General features: G+C 45.0%; 1 protein-coding gene across 1 annotated transcript in view; it reads left to right on the top strand.

Moving 5' to 3' along the window:
* LMBRD1 (LMBR1 domain containing 1) overlaps positions 1-25,429 on the top strand; it is a 340,404-nt gene that overhangs the window by 313,602 nt on the left and 1,373 nt on the right. The window contains exon 13 of the mRNA XM_077487418.1: positions 9,156-9,305. Within this exon, the coding sequence (XP_077343544.1) occupies positions 9,156-9,305 (150 nt within the window). The remainder of the gene's footprint in view (positions 1-9,155; positions 9,306-25,429) is intronic.

Consider the following 25,429-nt stretch of genomic DNA (forward strand, 5'->3'; position numbering starts at 1 on the left):
TCTCAGTTCTCTATTCCATGGAGGAAAAATTCCTCAAAAGATGGAAAGTTCCATCAGTTGACGCTGTGATTTTCAGTGTGAATAAGAGTTTGACTTGTCCAGTAGACAATGCGCAAATGCTTAAAGATCCAACAGATGAAAAGTTGGAATTCCTGTTAAAATCCTCTTTTTCCTTGGCAGTGACTGTTACTCAACCTACAATAGGCATCTGTCAGTCTTTAAAGGACCAGTTTACAGATGCTCTTAAAGAGGTCCATGCACAACAGGCCCGTGAGTTGGCCGAACTACCAAAGGCATTATGTTTTGCTATAGACACTATGAAAGATTCTATTTACCAGGTGTCCCGCCTTGCGCTTGTGCTAATACACATGCATAGAACCCTTAGGTTGAAAAAAGGACATCCAAAGCACCTTGCAAAAAATCTTCTGAGTAGTTCCCCTTTTTATGGGGAGCGACTATTTGGTGATGATTTGGATAAATACATCCAGATGATTTCTAGTGGAAAGAGTACTCTTTTTCCAGTCAAAAGAAAGTATAAACATCCTTCATTTAAACTGACTATTTTTCTCCTGTGCCTGGGGCATCCACCTCTAGGCAGTGGCGACGGCTTCCACCATCCGACTCTAGTGGAAAGCCTCACGGTCAGGCCCAGGAACAGAAAACATTTCAGCCAATATATACATGATTGAAAATGCTTTTTTCCTCCGCCCTGCAGGGCCTAGAAGGAAAATTAGCAACTTTAATCGCATCCACTATCCAAGAGGATAGAAAGCGTGTTAGACACCCCTCCCCCACCTTAGACCCCTTATCAAGGGAACAGTGGATAGAGGATGAGGGTTTTACCCTCACGTGATCAGGAAGAAAGGCAAACCAATTACTCGTCTGCAGGGAAAACTGCAGTTTAACCTTTTTCAGCCTCGCAATCTGAGAGATTGCTGATACAAATCTTAGAGATGGTTTGTGCCTCTTTCAAGCTACCTCTAGCAGAGTCAGCTGATCTGTTTCTTCTTAGGTTCCTTAAAACCTTCACTGCCTTTTTAATGCATTTCCTGTACATGTACAGATCCACGCAGAAATTCAACAGATCCATTCTAGATCTATATCGGTCCCTGAAGGTCTGCTCCTTTTTATGGAGTCAATCAGGTCAGTAGTTTCTATACTACAAGGAGGAAAACTTCTGGTGTCTATCACAATAGGGATGCATATCTGCATGTCCATATATTGCTCACCAAAGGTTTCTGCGGTTCGAAGTAGAACAGCAGAATTTCAGTTTGCAGTCTTGCACTTCGGGCCAGCTACAGCACCTCAAGTGTTCACAAGGTGCTAGCCCCACCTTTAGCCAGGTCAAGGGCACAAGACATAAACAGTCATGGCTACCTAGACGATCTATTGTTAATAGACCAATCTGTTTTTGGGTAAGGTGTACGCATTACAACCATTTACCTGTCTGTGTTGCATTCTCAACCTAGTGAAGTCTTCCTTTAAAACAGCTAAAAAAATCTGTAGTATTTGGGTCTGACTGATCATAGATACAGACCAGAAAAAGGGGTCTTCTTGACAAAAAATAAATAAAAAATAACTCCATAAGAGAGTTGGTGCAGGATGGTCAGGTCAAAAGGAGATCCCTCCATGCGCCTTTGTATGAGGTTGTTCGGATGGTGGCTTCATTCAAAGCAGTCCTCCTGCCCATTTCCATTCGAGACTGTTGGAAAACAGTATTCTATCTGCTAACAAGGCGATCCAAGCTTTGGACTTGCCAATGCGGCTGTCCCCAAGGGTGTCCCAGAGCCTCAATTGGCGCTTTCAGCACCAGGAGCTGCTGAAAGGAAAATCCTTCAGATTTCTTATCTGGAAAGTAGTAATGACAAATGCCAGCCTTTCAGGCTGGGGAGCAGTACTAAAGAAGACAACTGTGCAAGGACAGTGATCAAGAACCGGAAGAGCCTTGCACATCAACATCCTAAAGATTCGGGCAGTGCGTCTGGCTCTAAAGACCTGGACTTCCAGGTTAAGGGATTGTTCTGTCAGGATCCAATCTGTCAATGCCACGGCTGTGGCCTATATCAATCACCAAGGGGGGCACCAAGAGTCTCTCAGCACAGAAGAGAGGTGAGCCATATTCTAACTTGGACAGAAAGAAATATCCTGTGCCTATCTGCAGTCTTCATTCCGGGAATAGAGAATTGGCAGACTAACGACTTAAATAGCCAGCATTTATTCCCAGGGGAATGATTTCACCCCGACATATTTTTGGGCTGTTTGTCAAAGATGCGGGACTCTGGACGTAGATCTTCTAGCGTCCAGTTCAACTTTGTGTCCACAACAAAGGATCCATTTGCATGCAGAACAGATGCATTGGTAATACCCTGAATCTGTTTTCACTGATCTATGCATTTCCCCCTATTCATTTGCTGCCTCAATTTCTTTGCAGGATCAAGCTGGAAAACAACTGGTAATTCTGGCAGCACCAGCATGGCCCAGAAGGTCATGGTATGCATAAATCGTAAAGCTTGCAGTGGAGGATCCATGGTCCCTTCCACTAAGGCCAGACCTGTAATCACGGGCCGACATTTCATCCTACTTTCCGAACGCTACATTTAACGGCCTGGCGATTGAAACCTACATTCTGAAGAAACGTGAGCTTTCCGGGTCGGTTATCTCTACTTTGATTACTGCAAGGGAACCAGCTTCCAGAACTATACATTATAGAGTCTGGAAGGCTTGGGTTTCCTGGAGTGAATCCAAGGGTTAGCACCATCGGTGATATATCATGGGCAGAATTCTTGCCTTTCTACAATTAGGCGTAGAGATGAAGTTGGCCCTGAGTACTATTAAGGGCCAAGTCTCAGCCTTATTGATTTTTAAAACCGCATTCTTAGTCTGAGGTTTTATGCAAGGGGTGATGCGGCTTAATCCGCCATTCAAATCACCTTTAAGCCCTTGGGACTTGATTTTAGTTTTGTCAGTGTTACAAAAACAGCCATTTAAACCGATACAGCATATTACCTTAGTCCTTCTGACAAGGAAGCTGGCATTTTTGGTTGCTATATCCTCAGAAAGGAGGGTTTCCAAATTGGCTGCTCTTTCTTGTAAAGAGCCATATTTGATTATTCATGAGGACAGAGTGTTACGCCCTCGTTCAGTCTGTGGGTACCCTGTGGGTTGTTTCTCCCTCCCCTCAAATAGAATTGCTATGGGACGTCCCATTAAGTAATTACTTTAGGCTCTGTGTCCCATGATGTATGATAAAGAAAATAGTATTTGTATTACAGCTTACCTGTAAAATCCTTTTCTTGGAGTACATCATGGGACACAGAGGTCCCGTCCCTCTTTTTTATGGTGTTTAACCACTTCAGCCCCGGACCAATAAACACCTTAAGGACCAGAGGTCTTTTTCCAATTTCGCACTGCGCTGCTTTAACTAGTAATTGCGCGGTCATGCAATATTGCACCCAAACGAAATTTGCGTCCGTTTCTTCCCACAAATAGAGCTTTCTTTTGATGGTATTTGATTGTCTCTGCGATTTTTATTTTTTGCGATATAAATGGAAAAAGAGCGAAAATTTTGAAAAAAATATATATTTTCTTCTTTCTGTTATAAGAAAAATCGAATAAACTAAATTTTAGTCATACATTGAGGGCAAATGTATTCAGCCACATGTCTTCCGTAAAAAAAAATGTCAATAAGCGTATATTTTTTGGTTTGCGCAAAAGTTATAGCGTCTACAAACTAGAGTACGTTTTCTGGAATTTACACAGCTTTTAATTTATGACTGCCTATCTCATTTCTTGAGGTGCTAAAATGGCAGGGCAGTACAAACCCCCCCCCCCCCCAAATGACCCCATTTTGGAAAGTAGACACCCGAAGGAAATTGCTGATGGGTATGTTGAGCCCATTGAATATTTATTTTTTTTGTCCTAAGGGATTGAATAATGACAAAAAAAAATTTTTTTTACAAAAAGTTGTCACTAAATGATATATTGCTCACACATGCCATGGTTATATGTGGAATTGCACCCCAAAATATATTCCGCTACTTCTCCCGAGTATGGGGATACCACATGTGTGGGACTTTTTGGGAATCTAGTCGCGCACGGCACCCCGAAAACCAATCACCACCTTCAGGATTTCTAAGGGTGCAAATTTTTGATTTCACTCCTCACTACCTATCACAGTTTCGAAGGCCATAAAATGCCAAAATAGCACAAAACCCCCCAAAATGACCCCATTTTGGAAAGTAGACACTCCAAGCTATTTACTGAGAGGCATGTTGAGTCCATGGAATATTTTATATTTTGCCACAAGTTGCGGGAATATTACAAACTTTTTTTTTTTTGCACAAAGTTGTCACTAAATGATATATTGCTCACACAAGCTATGGGCATAAGTCAAATTACACCCCAAAATAAATTCTGCTGCTTCTCCCGAGTACGGGGATACCACATGTGGGGGACTTTTTGGGAGCCTAGCCATGTACGGGGCCCCGAAAACCAAGCACTGCCTTCCGGATTTAAATATAAAATGCTACCAAAAAAACTGTTAGCGATCGCAGGGATCAGGCCTGACTCTGCGATCGCTGCAGTTATGTGTTTAGTGTTTTGTAAGTGACATTGATCGATCGATACTGCACTTGGGTGGGCTGGGCAGAGGGGCAAAACGCAGGTGCTAGCAGGTATCTGGGCTGATCCCGCTAACAATGCGTTTTTTTGGAACCCTAAACTGCTGGGGACGCTAGTATAGATCTGATCAGATCAGATATTGATCTGTTCAGATTCTATACCACCACGGGAGGTTTATGCTTTGCGCGTGGGTGTTAGCGGTACTGACACTAACCTAGCGCTGCCTGGGGCGACGCAGACCCTGACCCTAAAACCTAATTGATCTCACCCGCCGGGTGATCAGGGGGTTAAACCTTTATTGGGTAATAAATGGTGGGTGCCCTGATGCTATAAAAAGCAAACTAACCAGAGTCACCTGTAACACTTATACGGTGATCAGTGGTGAAAGGGTTAACTAGGGGCAATCAGGGGGTTCGAATTTTTATTAGGTAGTATATGGGGGTCCCTGGCGCTATATAAAAACCTAAATGACGGGGAACCTAAATAACTAACTGGCTAACCAGCGTCACCAGTGACACTTATACTGTGATCGCTGGTGAAAGGGTTAACTAGGGGCAATCTGGGGGTTAAAACCATTATTGGGTAGTATATCGGGGTACCTAGCGCTATAAAAACCTGGTGGTGAACCTAAAAAAATAACTAGCTACCTAGCGACACTAATGCAGCAATCAGAAAAATGATCGCTTAGTGACACTGGCAAAAGGGGGTGAAAGGGTTAACTAAGGGCAATCAGGGGGTTAAAACCATTATTGGGTAGTATATCGGGGTACCTAGCGATATAAAAACCTAGCGGTGAACCTAAAAAAATAACTAGCTACCTAGCGACAGTAGCGACATTAATGCAGCGATCAGAAAAATGATCGCTTAGTGACACTGGCAAAAGGGGGTGAAAGGGTTAACTCTAGGGGCAATTGGGGTTAAACCTTTATTGGGGGGGGTAGGGGGCTACCCTGGACCTAACACTAACTGCCCTGACAGTTTTTACTGTTACAACTGACACTGAATAGAGTGATCAGTAAATAAATGATCAATGCAATCAGTGACACTGTGACGGGGGGGGGTTTGTGTACCTATGTGTACCTATGTGTTAAGCCCCGTACACACGAGAGGACTTATGTCCGACAGACCTCCAAAGGAGTTCCGCCGGAGTTCCGACGGAGTTCTGGCGGAGTTCTGGCGGACTTTTCGACCGAACGGACTTGGACACACACCATCACACCAAACTCCGACGGAGTCGAACGTGATGACGTACGACTGGATTCGAATAAGGAAGTTCATAGCCAGTAGCCAATAGCTGCCCTAGCGTCGGTTTTAGTCCGTCGGAGTAGCATACACACGAGCGGATTTTTCGAAGGGGACCGGGTCCGGCGGAGTTCCGTCGGGAAAATTTGAAGCATGTTCCATATTCTAAAGTCCGTCAGACTTTGGTGAATCAAAAGTCCGTTGCAGCCCACACACGATCGAATAGTCTGACGGACTCAGTCCGTCGGACTTTGGACGTTGAAAAGTCCGCTCGTGTGTACGCGGCTTTAGAGTAGTGTTTTGGTGCACTTACTTTTTGTCTTCTCCTCGTAGTCCGATCAAAAAGACCGCCCCGAGGAGAATGACATCACTTCCTCCTTCCTGTGTATACAATACACAGTGGGAGGAAGCTTCTCATTGGCCAGGAGCGATCCAGAGGGGGTGGCCAGAAACCAACGGCCATCCCCTCATCACGGATCGCTCCTGAAGTGAACCGGACCGCCGTATCCAGCGGGAGGGGGTCCGATCCGACCCCCCACCCGCTGGAAGGCAGGCACGTACATGTACGTGCTTGTGCCTGCCTGTGCCATTGCGATGACGTACAATGGCAATACAGCGGTCCTTAAAGCCGCGTACACACGTAGCCGTCTGTCCGACGTACTTAGTCTGGCGGACTTTCCGCCAGACTGTCCGTCGGACTTTCCGAACGGGCTACTTGCCCACACACGGCACTTTTTCAGCGGACTAATACGGCGTACTAAGTCCGCGTACTATCCGCCCTACTTTTGAAATGAACGGACTCGCCCACACACGCGGAGGAAAGTCCACTCATTTCGAGCGCGTCTCCAGGTAGGCGGGGCCAGCGACGTCTTCTCCGCCTGGTATGGACTTAAAGGGGAACCCCAACGCCGAAAAAAATTGGCGTCGGGGTCCCCTTGTCCGAGCATGCCCTTGTCCGAGCAGACCCTTGTCCGAGCATGCTGGCCGGCCAGGAAAGGAGGCCGGCCGGCCAGCATGCTCGCCCCCCCCCCCCCCCCCGAGCTGTACCAGGCCGCGTGCCCTCAACATGGCGGGTGCCTTGTGGAAGGGGGGGCCGCGCGGCCCCCCCCACCCCAAAGCACCTTGTCCCCATGTTGATGAGGACAAGGGCCTCTTCCAGACAACCCTGGCCGTTGGTTGTCGGGGTCTGCGGATGGGGGTCTTATCGGAATCCGGGAGCCCCCTTTAATAAGGGGGCCCCCGGATACCGGCCCCCCACCCTATGTGAATGAGTATGGGGTACAATGTACCCCTACCCATTCACCTGTAAAATAAAAGTACCAAAAAAAACACAACACACGAGATAAAATACTTTATTACACAGCTCCGGGGGTCTTCCAACTTCGGGGGTCTTCTGGCCAGACTCCTCCACTATCTTCTTGTAGCTCTTTTGCTAGCGGAGGAGCCCGGCATTCTTCCTCGCCGCCGGCCTCTTCTTCCGACTTCGGGGGTCTTGTCCCCCTCTTCGGTTCTTCTGCCGGGCCACCGTGCCTTCTTCTAGCTCTTTTACAGACGGTGGCCCGGTCTTCTGTCGCCGCCTTCCGTTCATCTGTTCTTCTCTTCTTCAGATGTTGCCTCGCCGAGTCCTCCGCTCACAATGACAGGGACCGGGCACGCGGCGACTTGTATAGGGACAAGGGGCGGCGTCTTCGATGGATGTCATATGGGTTCATGTCACATGGGTTGATGTCACATGGCGACAGTCCCAGCATCCTCCGGGACTGTGACATCGTAAGAGGGCGGGGTCACCATGTGACATCAACCCATGTGGCATCCACCGAAGACCCCGCCCCTTGTCCCTATATAAGTTGCCGCGTGCCCGGTCCCTGTCATTGTGAGCAATGACAGGGACAATCAGACAATGATCCCAAACATACAGCAAAATCTACAAATGAATGGTTCACAAATAAACATATCCAGGTGTTAGAATGGCCAAGTCAAAGTCCAGACCTGAATCCAATCGAGAACCTTTGGAAAGAGCTGAAAACTGCTGTTCACAAACGCTCTCCATCCAACCTCACTGAGCTCGAGCTGTTTTGCAAGGAAGAATGGGCAAGAATTTCAGTCTCTCGATGTGCAAAACTGATAGAGACATACCCCAAGCGAATTGCAGCTGTAATCGCAGCAAAAGGTGGCTCTACAAAGTATTAACGCAAGGGGGCCGAATAATTTTGCACGCCCCACTTTTCATTTTTTTATTAGTTAAAAAAAGTTTCAAAAATCCAATAGATTTCGTTCACTTCACAATTGTGTCCCAGTTCACAATTGTTGGTGATTCTTCACAAAAAATAAAAATGTTATATCTTTATGTTTGAAGCCTGAAATGTGGCAAAAGGTTGAAAAGTTCAAGGGGGCCGAATACTTTTGCAAGGCACTGTATGTATATATGTGTGTGTGTGTATATATATATATATATGTGTATATATATATATATATATATATATATACATACATTTTTTTTTTTTTTCCTAATATAGTATTTGGAACAACCAAGATAAAATTGTGATTACAGAGCAATGTACGAGGGTTCTTCAGAAAGTTTCTGCACTTTTTTCTTTATTTACTCTTAAACCCTAACCCCCTCCTATTATACCTGTGCACAATCTCTAAATCTAACATTTTGCCGTTGTTTCTTGAATAGTCTTGCAAAATTTCAACTCTCAAAATGTTTAAAGATCGATATTTTAGTTTTAAGTAGTAGTTACATGGTAAACAGTGTTCTTTTTTTTTTTTTTTTTCCTCCTCCACTCCATCCCTATGTATGAAAACCAGAAAATTTAAGTGTTGCAATATGTTTCATGGTCTCTAGTCGGTTTCTTCGAGTAGCAAGGACTCTAGTAGCTTAGAGCATCAGCAATGGTTATCCATCAACATTAGCTTGCTTCAAATAGATTAATATTAGAGTTGATTAAAAAAATATGAAAACTAACTGCATATCCTTGCATTTTTGTTGTGTTTGTTTTTTTTGTTTTTTTTGTAAATAATTAAAAATGTCCTCCTTCATAACATACACATACATTTGTCAGTAATGAGAGAGCATATTTTTTCTGTGTGCAGCAGCCTTCTTATATTATATATGTACAGAGCAATATGCCAGAATATTCTAAAGAAAAATAAGATTCTATCATGCATTTATTTCTACTCTTTTAGAAAATGACCTTGTAAGGGTTACGATGTAGACAGAAAATTGTATCAAACAAATTACTACACGTTTAAATAGTCTCCATTTTACAAGTCTTGTTTCATGTTAATAGCTGTACAAGATAAGAAGAGGACGAACAAGACCTCAAGCTCTTCTGTTCCTCTGTATGATCCTCTTGTTGATTGTTCTGCACACAAACTACATGATTTACAGCTTGGCACCTCAATACGTTATGTATGGAAGCCAGAAATATCCAGTACAGGTAAGATGCAGTGACCTGCATACACCCTTCTTGGGCCACATTGTATCTACTGTCATTTAACATTGAGACATGCCTATACCACACAGGAACCTTTTTTTGTTTAAATTTAGCTTTATTGCTAATTGATCATAATAAAGCACCATCTGTGGGGTTGATGCTAACAGATTGAGTAACCATTAGCTTCCTATGTCACTCCTGTGGAGGTACAATGCATATAAAAAGTCTATACACCCCTGTTAAAATGTCAGGTTTCTGTGATGTAAAAAAATGAGACAGATAAAACATTTTAGAACTTTTTCCACCTTTCTAAGGTGACCTATAAACTGTAAACTGTACAACTCAATTTAAAAACAGACTGAAATCTTTTGTGGTGGGGGGAGCACCCAGAAGGTTTTACCCACTTCCTCACGGTCATTTTTTGCGATGCAGCACTGATTTAACTGATAATTGCACAGTCGTGTAACACTTTACCCAAATAAAATTGTCCTTTTTCTCCCCACAAATATAGCTTTCTTTTGGTGACATTTGATAGCCTCTGCGCTTTTTATTTTGTGTGCAATAAACAAAAAAAAGAAAATTTTTAAATAAAAAATATATTTTACTTTCTGCTATAAAACTTTACTAATAAAAAATAAAAATCGAATTTCTTTTTGTAAAAAAAAAAATCCCAATTCGTGTTGATTGGTTTTGGCAAAAGTTATAGCATCTACAAAATAGTGGTATATATATATAAATCTTGTTTATTGTTTTTTACCAATAATGGTGGCAATCTGCAATTTTTAGCATGACTGCAAAATTGCTGGGGGCGGTCAAATCTGACTCTGAGTGACACTTTTGGGAAGCAGTGACACCAATATAGCTATCAGTGCTATAAAAATGCTTTGATTACTGTATAAATGACACTGGCAGGGAAGGGGTTAACACCAGGGACAGTCAATGGTTTAAATGTTCCCTAGGGAGGTGCTTAATAACTGTGTGGGGCAGTGTAACACTGAAGGAAATGAGAGAACCGTGATTCAGCTTAGCTGAATCACTAGATTTTCTCTTTCCCTTTCTGACAAATCCGCCATTTGCCTTGTTTACACAGACGGCTGATCCATCTCTCCTGTGAACGTTCCACTGATTGGCTTTCGCTGTGCCCAATCACTTCGGGAGTGGCTCTCCGGCTTGCCCAAAACCGCATGCAGGAAATTGCGGACCTCTACGTGATTTTGCGCAGCCGGGCCGCTCTGCCATATATATGCGTTGGGTGGTCCGGAACTGGTTAAATATGAGTCAAAACACACCCGCCATCATTTAAAGATCCTCTGATTAACCCCATATAAAGTTCAGCTGTTCTAGTAGGTCTTTCCTGACATTTTCTTAGTCTCATCCTACAGCAAAAGCCATGGTCCGCAGAGCACTTCCAAAGCATCAAAGGGCTCTCATTGTTAAAAAGTATCAGTCAGGAGACTGGTACAAAAGAATTTCCAAGGATATACCATGGACCACAGTGAAGACAGTCATCATGAAGTAGAGAAAATATGGCACAACAGTGACATTACAAAGAACTGGGCATCCCTCCAAGATTAATGAAAAGACGAGAAGAAGACTGGTCAGGGAGGCTGCCAAGAGACCTACAGCAACATTAAAGGAGCCTCAGGAATACCTGGCAAGTACTGGCTACGTAGTGCATGCGACAACAATCTCCCATATTCTTCATGTTTCTGGCCTATGGGGTAGAGTGGCAAGCCTTTTCTTACGAAGAAAAATATCCAAGCCCGGCCTATTTTTAAAAACACATATGAAGTCTCCCAAAAGCATGTGGGAAAATGTGTTGCGGTCTGATGAAACCAAAGTTGAATTTTGTTGGCCATAATTTCAAAAGCTATGTTTGGCTCTAAAACAACACTGCACACCACTAAAAACACCATACCCACCATGAAGCATGGTGGTGGCAGCATCATGCTTTGGTGCTGTTTTTCTTCAGCTTGAACTGGAGCCTTAGTCAAGATAGAGGGAATTATGAACAGTTCCAAATACCAGTCAATATTGGCAGAAAAACCTTCAGGCTTCTGCTACAAATCTGAACATGAAAAGGAACTTTCTTTCAGCATGACAATGACCCAACCATACATCAAAATCAACAAAGGAATGGCTTCATCAGAAGAAGATTAAAGTTTTGGAATGGCCCAGACCTGAATCGGATAGTTTTTGCAAAGAAGAGTGAGCAAATATTGTTTTGTATAAGTCAAGATGTGCCATGCTGATACCCACAAAGACCGAATGCTGTAATAAAATCAAAAGGTGCTTCAACAAAGTATAAGTTTAAGGGTGTGCACACTGATGCAACCATATTATTTATTTATTTTTTTATTATTTTTACTTCCCTCCACCTAAAAGATTTCAGTTTGTTGTTCAACTGAGTTGTACAGTTTATAGGTCACAGTAAAGGTGGAAAAAGTTCTGAAATTATTTATCTTTGCCTCATTTTTTTACATCACAGAAACCTGACATTTTAACGGGTGTGTACAATTTTTATATCCACTGTACTTCTATAACAACTTCTACATCCATTATGAGGATGTCTGAATGTATGAATATTTTCAAACCTTTTGATTTTTATTTATATATAATTTACTTCAAAGAATGACGTGAGGCCGAAAGACTTACCTTGTAGTATAAATACATTCCTGAAATGTCACGATTAGGCTCGGTTCACACAGGCGCGACTTGTCCAGGCGACTTCGCCGCCTGACAAGTCGCCCCCGTTCTGTACTACGGAACCGTTCTAATAGGAGCGACTGAAGTCGCTCCGACTTAGAAAAAAGGTTCCTGTACTACTTTTGGCATGACTTCGGGCGACTTGCATTGACTTCTATACAGAAGTCATTTTGCAAGTCGCGGCAGGTCGCGGCGCTGCAAGTCGTGCCGCGTCCTGTGTGAACCGAGCCTAAGCATTAACCGTGTAGTTTTTCCAGAAAGCGCTTTTTTTTTATGATTTAACATCTCCGGAGAAGAAAAGTCCCACCCAGCCATCAATCTACTATAGGCCAGATGGAACTTTACTCCTTTGGAGTAGACGTCATGTGAAAGCGCTACGCAGCAGCACGATCGGTCACCGAATGTGTCAAAAGGACCCGGCCAATGACTGATCTTTGTGACCAATCACAGCAGGTCACATGACAATTGTATACGATGAACAGCTTTGTTTCATGACATCCATTGTATACAAAAGTTGCTAGCTGTGGTTGGTCACAATGATCGCATGGTACAGGCAGGGCCAATCACAGCCCATCTGTACCATGTGAATAGCTTTGGCCAATTACAGCTAATCACAACAAAAGACAATGAATCAGTTTCATTTAGTAAAAATTGTTGCTTATACCAATGAAATTTATTGGTATTGGCAATCCTAATGTGTACAAAAAAAATAAAAAAATCTTGATCACTTCCCCAGAGTAGAACAGTGTTACTATGGTAACACTGTATTGCTCTGGTCACAGTGTGTTTAAAAAAAAAACATAAAAAACAAAACAAAAAAGCAATTAAAAAACAACAAAAAAGTTCATTGTAATTTTTTTTTTTTCTTTTAATTTTTTTTTTTTAATTCTGACAGAAAATACAACAAAATGTTGCCATGCCTCTTACTACTTTAGACTGTCTACCTTCTAAAAAGGGGTTATTTGGTGAATATTGGTACTGTCCTGGTGTTTTTGGGCCTTAGGAAATGAGCTAGGCCATCAGTACATCACGATTGACCAATTTATATTTATATATATATATAGATATATATATATATATATATATATATTATACAGTACAGACCAAAAGTTTGGACACACCTTCTCATTTAAAGAGTTTTCTTTATTTTCATTACTTTGAAAATTGTAGATTCACACTAAAGGCATCAAAACCTATGAATTAACACATGTGGAATTATATACTTAACAAAAAAAGTGTGAAACAACTGAAAATCTGTCTTAGATTCTAGGGTCTTCAAAGTAGCCACCTTTTGCTTTGATTACTGCTCCGCACACTCTTGGCATTCTGTTGATGAGCTTCAAGAGGTAGTCACCTGAAATGGTTTTCACTTCACAGGTGTGCCCTGTCCGGTTTAATAAGTGGGATTTCAAGCCTTATAAATAGGGTTGGGGCCATCAGTTGTGTTCTTCAGGAGATGGATACAGTACACAGCTGATAGTCCTACTGAATAGACTGTTAGAATTTGTATTATGGCAAGAAAAAAGCAGCTACAGTGCCTTGCGAAAGTATTCGGCCCCCTTGAACTTTTCAACCTTTTGCCACATTTCAGGCTTCAAACATAAAGATATAACATTTTATTTTTTTGTGAAGAATCACCAACAAGTGGGACACAATTGTGAAGTGGAACGAAATCTATTGGATAACTTAAACTTTTTTAGCAAATAAAAAACTGAAAAGGGGTGCGTGCAAAATTATTCAGCCCCTTTACTTTCAGTGCAGCAAACTCACTCCAGACATTCAGCGAGGATCTCTGAATTATCCAATGTTGTCCTAAATGACTGATGGTGATAAATAGAATCTACCTGTGTGTAATCAAGTCTCTGTATAAATGCACCTGCTCTGTGATAGTCTCAGGGTTCTGTTGAAAGCGCAGAGAGCATCATGAAGACCAAGGAACACACCAGGCAGGTCCGTAATACTGTTGTGGAGAAGTTTAAAGCCGGATTTGGATACAAAAAGATTTCCCAAGCTTTAAACATCCCAAGGAGCACTGTGCAAGCAATCATTTTGAAATGGAAGGAGTATCAGACCACTACAAATCTACCAAGACCTGGCCGTCCCTCTAAACTTTCAGCTCAGACGGGGGGGCGTGGCCGGATGTGAGAGGCGACAGACGTGTTTGTGAAGAGCTCCTGGAATCCTGCACTCCATCCTTTGCCATCTCGGCTTTTACTGGCCCTAAAACATCGCTCCAACTCTGCAATCTGTTCCTCTCCGTCCCCTCCAGAGCCCTGAGGTGAAATTGGGAGGAATTTTGGTCGAGGGGGACCGCGCACCGCTCGGGCCTGCAACCGCCGCCATCTTGCGGATCTCCTGCATCGAATCGCTCCAGGCCTGGGGTAAGAGACTGCCATCCATCCAGTTACCGGTGCCCCTTTCCCCCTCCTGCCTGCCCCTCCGCCCGCCTGCCGAAATCGCGGACCTCCTGGGCCGCTGGACGCGCTCGTGGCGGCCGCGGCCTACTGCGGCCTAGTGAGACCCGCCGGACACCGCTGTTTCCTGCACGGCTGCCCCGCGGAAGTGTGTCGCGGCCGGCCAAGCCCTAAATTGAGCTCGGGGATCCTTCGGCCTGCATCTACCTTCTCATCCACTTGCCTTCCTGTAGTGACTGGGTGTGCTGAGCGGAGGGGGCTGCTGTGGGGGCTGCAGGGTGTGCACTGTGGCCTGGTGTCTCCCTCCCCAACGTCCATTCTGCCCCCCCCCTGCCTGCGGCCTTCCCTGACCACTCTACCAGCTATATCTCCATCTCCATTTGCCTCTGCTCTGGTGTTTGCTGTGGGGGGGTTGCAAGTGACTGTTATCTGCCCGCCTGGACTGTGACACCCCCCCCCCCCCCTGGCTGGGTACCTCGTGCTCCCCTGGGCTGTGAGTGGTGGTCCCCCTTGCTCCTGTGTTGGGGTCTCCCCCCTGCTCTGTGTCCCGTCAGATGTCACCCCCCTCCAAAAAAGGGAAAAAGCACTTCAAGGCTGTGGAGACTGACTCCCCACCCCGACTGCCTCCACTCTCTCCTGATCCTAGCCAGCCGGACCATTTGCTTGTGGGGAGACTCCGGGCCTTGCTGTCTGAGATGGAGATGGGCACTACGGAGGCACCGGCAGCCACGGGGTCGGCCCCCCCGCCACAGGACAGCACGGCCACCATTCTTGCTGCAATCGAGCAGAGCAGAACGTCACTGCTGGTGCGTATTGACCACCTGGCAGAGGAGTGCAACTTTATCAGGAATGACCTTGATAAAATCAGAGGGAGAATGACTGAAACTGAGACCAGAGTCTCCGCTACGGAGGATCTTACGGCTGCACATACCTCCTCCATTGCTGAGCTGCAGCGCACAGTACAGTCCCTTGTCGCGAAGTCAGATGACGCCGAAAACCGGCTCAGACGGAATAATGTTAGAGTCCTGGGGCTTCCTGAGAAAGAAGAAGGGGATCACCCGGCTGTCTTCGCGGAAGGGTTCTTTAAAAATCTCCTGGATCTCACCGATGTCCCTCCTACCTATGTGGTTGAAAGGGCCCATCAGGTGCCCTCCGGACGTGCCATCCCTGGGAACCACCCCAGGCCTTTCTTGGTCCGCTTCCTCAATTATCGAGACAGAGACAGAATTCTATCGGAGGCCCGCAAGCATCCTACTCTCCCATATGGAAACGCATCCATTCATCTTTTCCCTGACTTCTCGACTGACTTACAGCGGAAGAGGAAAACATTCAATGATGTTCGTAGACGGCTCCGGGACAAGAACATAAAGTATAGTATGCTTTACCCTAGCCGCCTGCGTGTCCAACATGATGGAACACTCAGATTCTTTGATAACCCAGCGGACGCGGACGACTGGCTGACCACCTTGCATTGATAGCCTATCCTCGTGACAATCTCTGGTGCGCAGAGTGACCCTGGACCTGGCTTGTTCTTCTTGGCGCAATCTCCTCTTAGTACCGGAGCCACTTCACAGGTACTTGAATAGGTGACCCCCCACTGAACCCCCTACGATTGGGTTCATCTACGCGAAGTTGGGAACCAACTGCTCTCCACCCATTTGGAAGCTTTCTCACTGAACTCTTTTGCCGTGGAAGGATATTACTCCCCCCCCCCCCACCCCACGTTAGGGGGCCTCTGTATACCAAGGGGGGCTGTTCAGGCCCTTCGGAGGACTTCCATGGTTCAAGGGAACATCAGTGTGTTGGTACCGAATACACGCCTCAAAGGTTGAATCCGCGGTTTTGCGGAGGACTGTAGTGTGGCCTAGAGTTTGGGTTCACACTCCACAATGTTACGGTTAGTTTTGGATATAGACCGGTTCCTGGTCCACCCCCAGTGTTTTTGGGGGGCACTGGGTACCGGTAGGAAAAGCACCCAGTGCTTGGGAAGTTGTATAGTTTTGTATGGTTTGTATATGTTATGTGCGGTTGGCTCGTGCTCTTTCACTGCTTGTCGGGTGGGTCTCAGGTGGGACTCGATCATCCGGTTGCTAAACTCTCCCCCCTGGAATCATGGCATCACATGATCTGGGTACTTGGTCGGTGGTATCCTGGAATGTTAGGGGCCTCAACTCTAAGTTTAAAAGGGCACTGATGTTCCAGTATATCAAGACGCACAACCCACACATATTGGTCCTACAAGAGACCCACCTGATGGGGAGTAAGTTGTTGACTCTGAAAAAACATTGGGTTCAGAAGACTTTTCATGCCACGTATTCCTCATATGCCAGGGGGGTCTCCATTCTGATAAACAAATCCTTTATGTGTACAGTGGAAGCTGTTCACACGGACCCTCATGGCAAATTTGTAATTGTGGTACTCACGGCCTGGCAACAAAGGTATATTTTGGTAGGGGTGTATATTCCGCCACCTTTTAGACCGGAAGTGTTGTACACTATTTTGGAGAGGATTACCCCGTATTGTCCAGCTAAATTACTAATCCTGGGAGACTTTAATAACACCCTCTCTCCTGATCTTGATAGGCCCACTCCATCGCACTCCTCTAGGGGAGACCTGATGGGGTGGACAGACGCGGCGGGGGTTACGGAGGTGTGGAGATGGTTGCACCCACGTACTAAGGCTTACTCGTGCTTCTCTACGTCCTACAAAACCTCCTCTAGAATAGATTATGCGTTCGCAAATCAACCTATGTTATCGGACGTGGTAGAGGCGACATACCTGCCTAGTGGGCTGTCTGATCATTCCCCCCTCAAAATTACTATGCGGGCGACGGAGCGTCGCAACAGATCCCTATGGCACCTCGGGGTGCAGTGGATCTCCCATGAAGAGATAGCAGGGCGAATCCCACATGCACTGCGAGAATACTGGGAACTTAATGCGGGGTCATCCTCTCCTCCCACAGTTTGGGATGCCTTTAAGGCATACATTAGAGGGCATTATATGTCAGAAATTAAGGCGGTCAAGGTAACTCAACAGGCCACAAAAACCCAGTTGGAGGGAGAGATCGAGGAGGCAGCTGCTGACTATGGGTCTGACCCCTCGGTCTCCAATTTCGATCGGCTTCATTCCACAAAACGGTGTCTCCACCTCCACCTCTCTGAGATTACCCCTTTGGAGGTTTTTCACTCTAAACAAAAGTTTTTTGAGCAGGCTGATAGGAATGGTAGGCTACTGGCAATGATGTCTCACCATGATACCCCTATGACCCTGATTCCCGAATTGGTTTCTCCTACCGGGGACTCTATTACATCCCGGGAGGGCATCCTAAGGGAGTTTCGGGCCTTCTATCAGACATTATACACTTCCACGCTCCCTCCTGCTGTAGACCCGGGCGGGATGGCGCCTCTCCTGGACCCCCTGGCCTTGGGGTGGCTCTCAGATGAGGAGAGGTCCCATCTGGTCCGACCTATTACTGCGGAGGAAGTGCATGATGTTATTAACTCGCTCGCAGCTGGGAGGGCCCCGGGCCCGGACGGTCTGCCCGTCGAGTTCTACCGATCCCACGTGGATCTTCTGGCCCCTCTGCTGGCTGACCTGTATACCCAGTGTCTGGAGGGGGGAGCGCTCCCACCCTCCATGGCAGATGCCCATGTCATTCTAATTCTCAAGCCCAATAAAGATCCCAAACAATGCGCCTCATATAGACCCATTGCTCTTCTTAACACTGACTTTAAAATTTTATCCAAATTAATCACGGTTCGACTTAATCCCCTTCTGCCCTCCGTTATAGACCCTGACCAGACTGGGTTCATGGCCCAGAAATCGACGGATATCAACCTCCGCAGACTTTTCACCAATCTACATGCCAAACATGATAATGTGGGCACTAGAACGGTTGCCTCCTTTGATATCGAGAAGGCATTCGATTCGATCGAGTGGCCTTATCTCTGGGAAGTTCTGCGGAGGATGGGGTTTCCGTTGGTTTTTATTGGGTGGCTACAGACTCTGTACAGATCCCCCAAGGCGGCCATTAGGCTGGCGGGGGATGTTTCTGCTCCCTTCCCGTTGTCCAGGGGTACCAGGCAGGGCTGCACTTTTCGCCATTGCTATGGAACCGGTGGCGGAGGCATTGCGGGTCTCGCCCCATATAAAAGGACTGAAAATGGCTTGGCTGGAGGAGAGGGTGGCACTGTATGCTGACGACCTCCTGCTTTTTCTGAATGACGTGGACCCCTCTCTTAGAGGAGCGCTGCGAGTACTGACTGACTTTTCTAGGATAACTGGACTGCGGGTGAACTGGACGAAGTCCCAGTTACTTGCTATTGACCCTGAGGCAAAACGACTAGCCCCGCCAAATATCCAACTGCATTGGGTAGAGGACATGGTGTACCTGGGAGTGAGGGTCTCGAGAGACGTGTCCAGCTTTATCCCCCTCAATCTAAATCCGGTGGTCCAAAATGTCAAGGCCAGGTTGAAAGCCTGGGAAAACCTTCCCCTATCCCTCTTAGGCCGCATTAACCTAATCAAGATGAAGATAATCCCTAAATTTACCTATCTATTCCGTAACTCCCCACAATGGATTCCTTTCTCATTTTTTACGAAATTGAATCATTTGTTCTCTTCCTTCCTCTGGGGCTCCGGCCCCCATAGGTTTAAACTATCCACGCTGATGCGTCCGGTGCTGCGGGGGGGGTTGGCGTTTCCTGACTGCCAGAAATATTTTCTGGCAGCGCAGTTGGTCACGGTAGTCTGGTGGATGGCACCAGACATGTCCAACCCTGCGGCGGTTCTGGAGGCTGCGGTGGTCCGATCCGTGGAGGCCCTGACACACTTACCCCTGCGGGGTCCCAGAGCCCCCTATGACCTGACACCCTCTATGCACACAACTCTAAGGGCCTGGCGGGCGGGACTGGGACTGGAGGGGTTTCCGGGGACTGCAATCTCCCCACACACCCCCCTATGGAATAATCCTACCTTACCTCACCTCTACTCACTACCAGACCCCAAAATTTGGGCCAGATGTGGCATAAAACTCATATCTGACCTCATGTCAGGTACGACTATACACCCCTTTAATCACCTGGTATCTCGCAATAATGTGCCCTCCTCGCATCTATTCCGCTATATGCAGCTATCCCATGCTTTCAAGGCCCAAGTGGTACCCAATACCACGCAAATTGTGCAATCCGCCCTGGAAAAGGTTACAAGATCTGAATGTACTAGGAAGCCGACTTCGGTCCTCTATGCGCACCTTATTAGGGTCTCTTTTCCAGATCTGTCAAAGCTCCGACGGAGATGGACTCAAGACATTCCGGACCTGGATTCCGAGGACTGGGAGGACATGTGGGACTTTCCCTTCACCATCCTGGTCTCTCTTCGAGACCGTCTCATACAATACAAAATTCTACACCGGGCATATATTACCCCGTATAGATTACATAAAATGAGAACCTCCCTGTCCTCGGAGTGCTGGAGATGCACTGGGGATCCGGGTGACTTTATACACATCTTCTGGTCCTGCCCGGTAATTCAGCGTTACTGGTCACAGGTACTATCCATAATTCATGAAGTGGTGGGAATAGATGTAGCCCAGACCCCGCGGATATGCCTTCTGGGATTGGTGGAGGGGGTGGCCCCCAGGATAGCAGACAGAACCCTGATAGGACTTCTACTCTTTTATGCCAGGAAAATGATCACCTTATGCTGGAAAAAGCAGGCCCCGCCGTCATTACAACTGTGGAAATCCCATGTCAATAAAGTCTTGCCACATTATAAGGAAACATATCATAACAGGGGTTGCCCCAAAAAATACATGAAAGTGTGGTCTAAGTGGCTGGCTGATGCCTCCACAGTGACTACAGATTAACATGTCCGGGATGTCATCCTGAGGGAAGATGGGAGTGTGGTTGGGGTGGGTCCCTGGTATTGCTCCACTTCACTGTCTTATGTTATTTAGTGTAGCCAATACTATGAGCCTAGTTCACTTATTCTGGTGCCCCTTGCGGCCCGACTGCAGAATTTGGTCCTAAGTTGTTATATGGAGTGGGAGCCAACCTAGCACTAAGTTAGTTGTTGTTGTTGTGGATGTGCTACAGGTGTTGATTATTCTGTTGGAATCGCTTGATGGCCCCTGCGTGGGTCTAACCATAATACTGTGACATGTCACTGTTTTTTGTTGAATGTTTGTTTGTCTGTCTAAAACTCAATAAAAAATATTTTCAAAAAAAAAAAAAAAAACTTTCAGCTCAGACGAGGAGAAGACTGATCAGAGATGCAGCCAGGAGGCCCATGATCACTCTGGATGAACTGCAGAGAACTACAGCTGAGGTGGGAGAGTCTGTCCATAGGACAACAATCAGTCGTACACTGCACATATCTGGCCTTTATGGAAGAGTGACAAGAAGAAAGCCATTTCTCAAAGATATCCATAAAAAGTCTCGTCTAAAGTTTGCCACAAGCCACCTGGGAGACACACCAAACATGTGGAAGAAGGTGCTCTGGTCAGATGAAACCAAAATCGAACTTTTTGCCCACAATGCAAAACGATATTTTTGGCATACAACACAGCTCATCACCCTCAACACACCATCCCCACTGTCAAACATGGTGGTGGCAGCATCATGGTTCTGGCTTGCTTTTCTTCAGCAGGGACAGGGAAGATGGTTAAAATTGAGGGGAAGATGGATGCAGCCAAATACAGGACCATTCTGGATGAAAACCTGTTGGAGTCTGCAAAAGACCTGAAACTGGGACGGAGATTTATCTTCCAACAAGACAATGATCCCAAACATACAGCAAAATCTACAAAGGAATGGTTCACAAATAAACGTATCCAGGTGTTAGAATGGCCAAGTCAAAGTCCAGACCTGAATCCAATCGAGAATCTGTGGAAAGAGCTGAAAACTGCTGTTCATAAACGCTCTCCATCCAACCTCACTGAGCTCGAGCTGTTTTGCAAGGAAGAATGGGCAAGAATTTCAGTCTCTCGATGTACAAAACTGATAGAGACATACCCCAAGCGACTTGCAGCTGTAATCGCAGCAAAAGGTGGCTCTACAAAGTATTAACGCAAGGGGGCCGAATCATTTTGCACGCCCCACTTTTCATTTTTTTATTAGTTAAAAAAGTTTCAAAAATCCAATAGATTTCGTTCCACTTCACAATTGTGTCCCACTTGTTGGTGATTCTTCACAAAAAATAAAAATTTTATATCTTTATGTTTGAAGCCTGAAATGCGGCAAAAGGTTGAAAAGTTCAAGGGGGCCGAATACTTTCCCAAGGCACTGTAAGTAAAAAAAAAACAAAAAACGAGTGGCCATCATTACTTTAAGAAATGAAGGTCAGACAGTCCAAACAATTGGGAAAACTTTGAAAGTGTCCCCAAGTGCAGTGGCAAAAACTATCAAGCACTACAAAGAAACTGGCTCACATGAGGACCGCCCCAGGAAAGGAAGACCAAGAGTCACCTCTGCTGCGGACGATAAGTTTATCCGAGTTCATAAGTTCAGCCTCAGAAATCGCAGGTTAACAGCAGCTCAGATTAGAGAACAGGTCAATGCCACACAGAGTTCTAGCAGCAAACACATCTCTAGAACAACTGTTAAGAGGAGACTGTGTGAATCAGGCCTTCATGGTAAAATAGCTGCTAGGAAACCACTGCTGAGGACAGGCAACAAGCAGAAGAGACTTGTTTGGGCTAAAGAACACAAGGAATGGACATTAGACCAGTGGAAATCTGTGCTTTGGTCTGATGAGTCCAAGTTTGAGATCTTTGGTTCCAACCACTGTGTCTTTGTGTGATGCAGAAGAGGTGAACAGATGGACTCTACATGCCTGGTTCCCACCGTGAAGCATAGAGGAGGAGGTGTGATGGTGTGGGGGTGCTTTGCTGGTGACACTGTTGGGGTTTATTCAAAATTGAAGGCATACTGAACCAGCATGGCTACCACAGCATCTTGCAGCGGCATGCTATTCCATCCGGTTTGCGTTTAGTTGGACCATCATTTATTTTTCAACAGGACAATGACCCCAAACACACCTCCAGGCTGTGTAAGGGCTATTTTAACAAGAAGGAGAGTGATGGGGTGCTGCGCCAGATGACCTGGCCTCCACAGTCACCGGACCTGAACCCAATTGAGATGGTTTGGGGTGAGCTGGACCGCAGAGTGAAGGCAAAAGGGCCAACAAGTGCTAAGCATCCTCTGGGAACTCCTTCAAGACTGTTGGAAAGCCATTTCAGGTGACTACCTCTTGAAGCTCATCAACAGAATGCCAAGAGTGTGCGGAGCAGTAATCAAAGCAAAAGGTGGCTACTTTGAGGAACCTAGAATATAAGACATATTTTCAGTTGTTTCACACTTTTTTGTTCAGTATATAATTCCACATGTGTTAATTCATAGTTTTGATGCCTTCAGTGTGAATCTACAATTTTCATAGTCCTGAAAATAAAGAAAACTCTTTGAATGAGGTGTGTCCAAACTTTTGGTCTGTACTGTGTGTGTGTATGTGTGTGTGTATGTGTGTGTATATATATATATATATATATATATATATATATATATATATATATACACACACACCCACCATAATTTGTGAACGCTGTGACTTTCTTACAGACTAAATATAAACTGGATTGGGTTATTTTCACCAAGGAGATGTAGCAGAATACATTTTGACCTAAATTTATGAAGATGGGTTATTTGTAAAGTTTTTTTAATGAAAACAAAGAAAAACACATTTTTTTCAAGATTTTCGGTCTTTTTTGTTTTGCAAAAAATGATGAAAGGAAAAACAGTGGTGATTTAAATACCGCTAAAAGAAAACTTTATTTGTGTGAAAAAATAAAAATTTCTTATGACTGCGTATTGTCATTCAAAGTGTGACTGCGGTGAAAGCTGAAAATTGGCCTGGGGAGAAAGGGGTTAAAAGTGGCAGGTTTTGAATTAGTTAAAAATCAGTCTTTGAACTCCATTCTACAAGTTTTCTTTGGCAGAGATGATGTAATCAATTTGCTGTAAGCAGAAAGAAAATTTTCCTTGATCTCCTCTTCCCTAGTGATTCAAATGCTTCTGCCCGCTCCTTCATTGAGAAAAGTTCTTTCATTCATTACACTGTAACATGGTCTGTGAATGGGGGAGAGACTCCTGATCATTAAACTTTCCCTCATTCATAGATCCTGTTACAGGCAGTGTAATCCGTGAAAGAACTTTTCTCAATGGAGGAAGAAGTAGTCTAGTCCCTGTCGCACAATAATTACTGCTCTTCTGCCTGAAGACCTGAAGCACAGGTATCCCTGCAGTGAAGATTTCTCTAGGATCCAACTGCCTACACAACGTGTGACATACTTCATTATGGGTAAGTCATGTGATTAAAGATATATGGAACATTTTTTTTTTTTAAGTTAAACGTTAGCTTTAATAGACCAAAAGGGAACTAATACATTTTTGTTGTCTATGGCTTAACCACTTCAGCCCAGGACCATTTTGCTGGCCAAAGACGAGACCACTTTTTGTGATTCGGCACTGCGTTGCTTTAACTGACAATTGCGCGCATTATTTTTTACTTTTTGTTATAATAAATATCCCCCAAAAATATATAAAAAAACATATTTTTCCCCTCAGTTTAGGCCAATACGTATTCTTCTACATATTTTTGGTAAAAAATCGCAATAACCAATTGATTGGTTTGCACAAAAGTTATAGCGTTTACAATATAGGAGATAGTTGTATGGCATTTTTATTCATATTTTTTTTTTTTTTACTAGTAATGGCGGCGATCAGCGATTTTTATTGTGACTGCGACGTGGCGGACACATCGGACATTTTTTACACATTTTTGGGACTATTGTAATTTTATACAGCAATGAATACTATACAAATGCTGTGATTCCTGTGTAAATGACACTGGCAGTGAAGGGGTTAACCAGTGGGTGGCAGTGTAGGGGTTAAGTGTTCCTAGGGGTGTGTTGCTAACTGTTGGGGGCTGGGCTTTCATTTAGTGAACACTGATCTCTGCTCCAATCACATGAAGCAGAGATCAGCGTCACTTGTTGCTAGGCAGAAGTGTGATTCTGTTTACAAGGGCATCTCTCCGTTCAGCCGCCCCGTGAGACGATCGCGGGTATGCCCGTGGCGATCGAGTCCGCGGGACCCGCGACCGGATTCATGGGGGTCCCAACCAGCACGCGAGCGCACCGCCGGCAGCACTCTCGCAATGATAGGGCGGCATTAAAGATTGGACGTACCTGTTTGCCAATATGCCTGCCCGTGCCATTCTGATGATGTACATCGGCGTGCGCTGGTCGGGAACTGGTTAATTACACTTTAGCTATGATCCTCTGCATTAATTCTGTAAAGGATAACCCCCCGGATGGTGCAGCTGAAAATGTAACATCTAATGCTGAGTGCACTTCACTTGCAGTAGACACAATTTGGTTCAGTACAACCTTACAGAAAAATTTACCGGCTATATGACACTGTAGAAGTCACTTGTTATAAGAATTAAAGGTATCATAAACCTAATCTGAGATTATAGATCCAGGATAACGTAAACCAAGTGGACATTTTGAATCCATACTTTCATCACATAAATATTGCAAAGCTTTGGATGTCTTCACCGGGATTCTTTTCTTGGGATGTATACAGAGGTCAACATACACGAACATTTTCCTGAAAGCTAGAACCACCTCAAGTACAACATACTGCATCTAAGATGCATAGTTTAGCAAACTGGCAATGTGTATTGACAACTGCATGCAGTAATGAGCGATTATTACTATGGTGAACGCACACCCCATGCCTGTGCCCTCAGCTTGCTTTATTTGCGGTAACATTAATTATTTTTGTTGCCATCTGTTGGTCAACTGCCTTCTCAGATCAATGCTTCTGGTTAATTTGTATGGCTTTTTGAGGCTCTTTGGATCATATTATGTTACACACTTTGAATTTTAAATATATTTTTTTTTTTTTTTTTTTTAGAATGTATCATTTTTGGAATATTTAGAATTTG

Source organism: Lithobates pipiens, unplaced genomic scaffold (genome assembly GCF_037356315.1).
Source record: "Lithobates pipiens isolate NorthernLeopardFrog02 unplaced genomic scaffold, aLitPip1_a1.2 Scaffold_18, whole genome shotgun sequence".
NCBI lineage: Eukaryota > Metazoa > Chordata > Amphibia > Anura > Ranidae > Lithobates > Lithobates pipiens.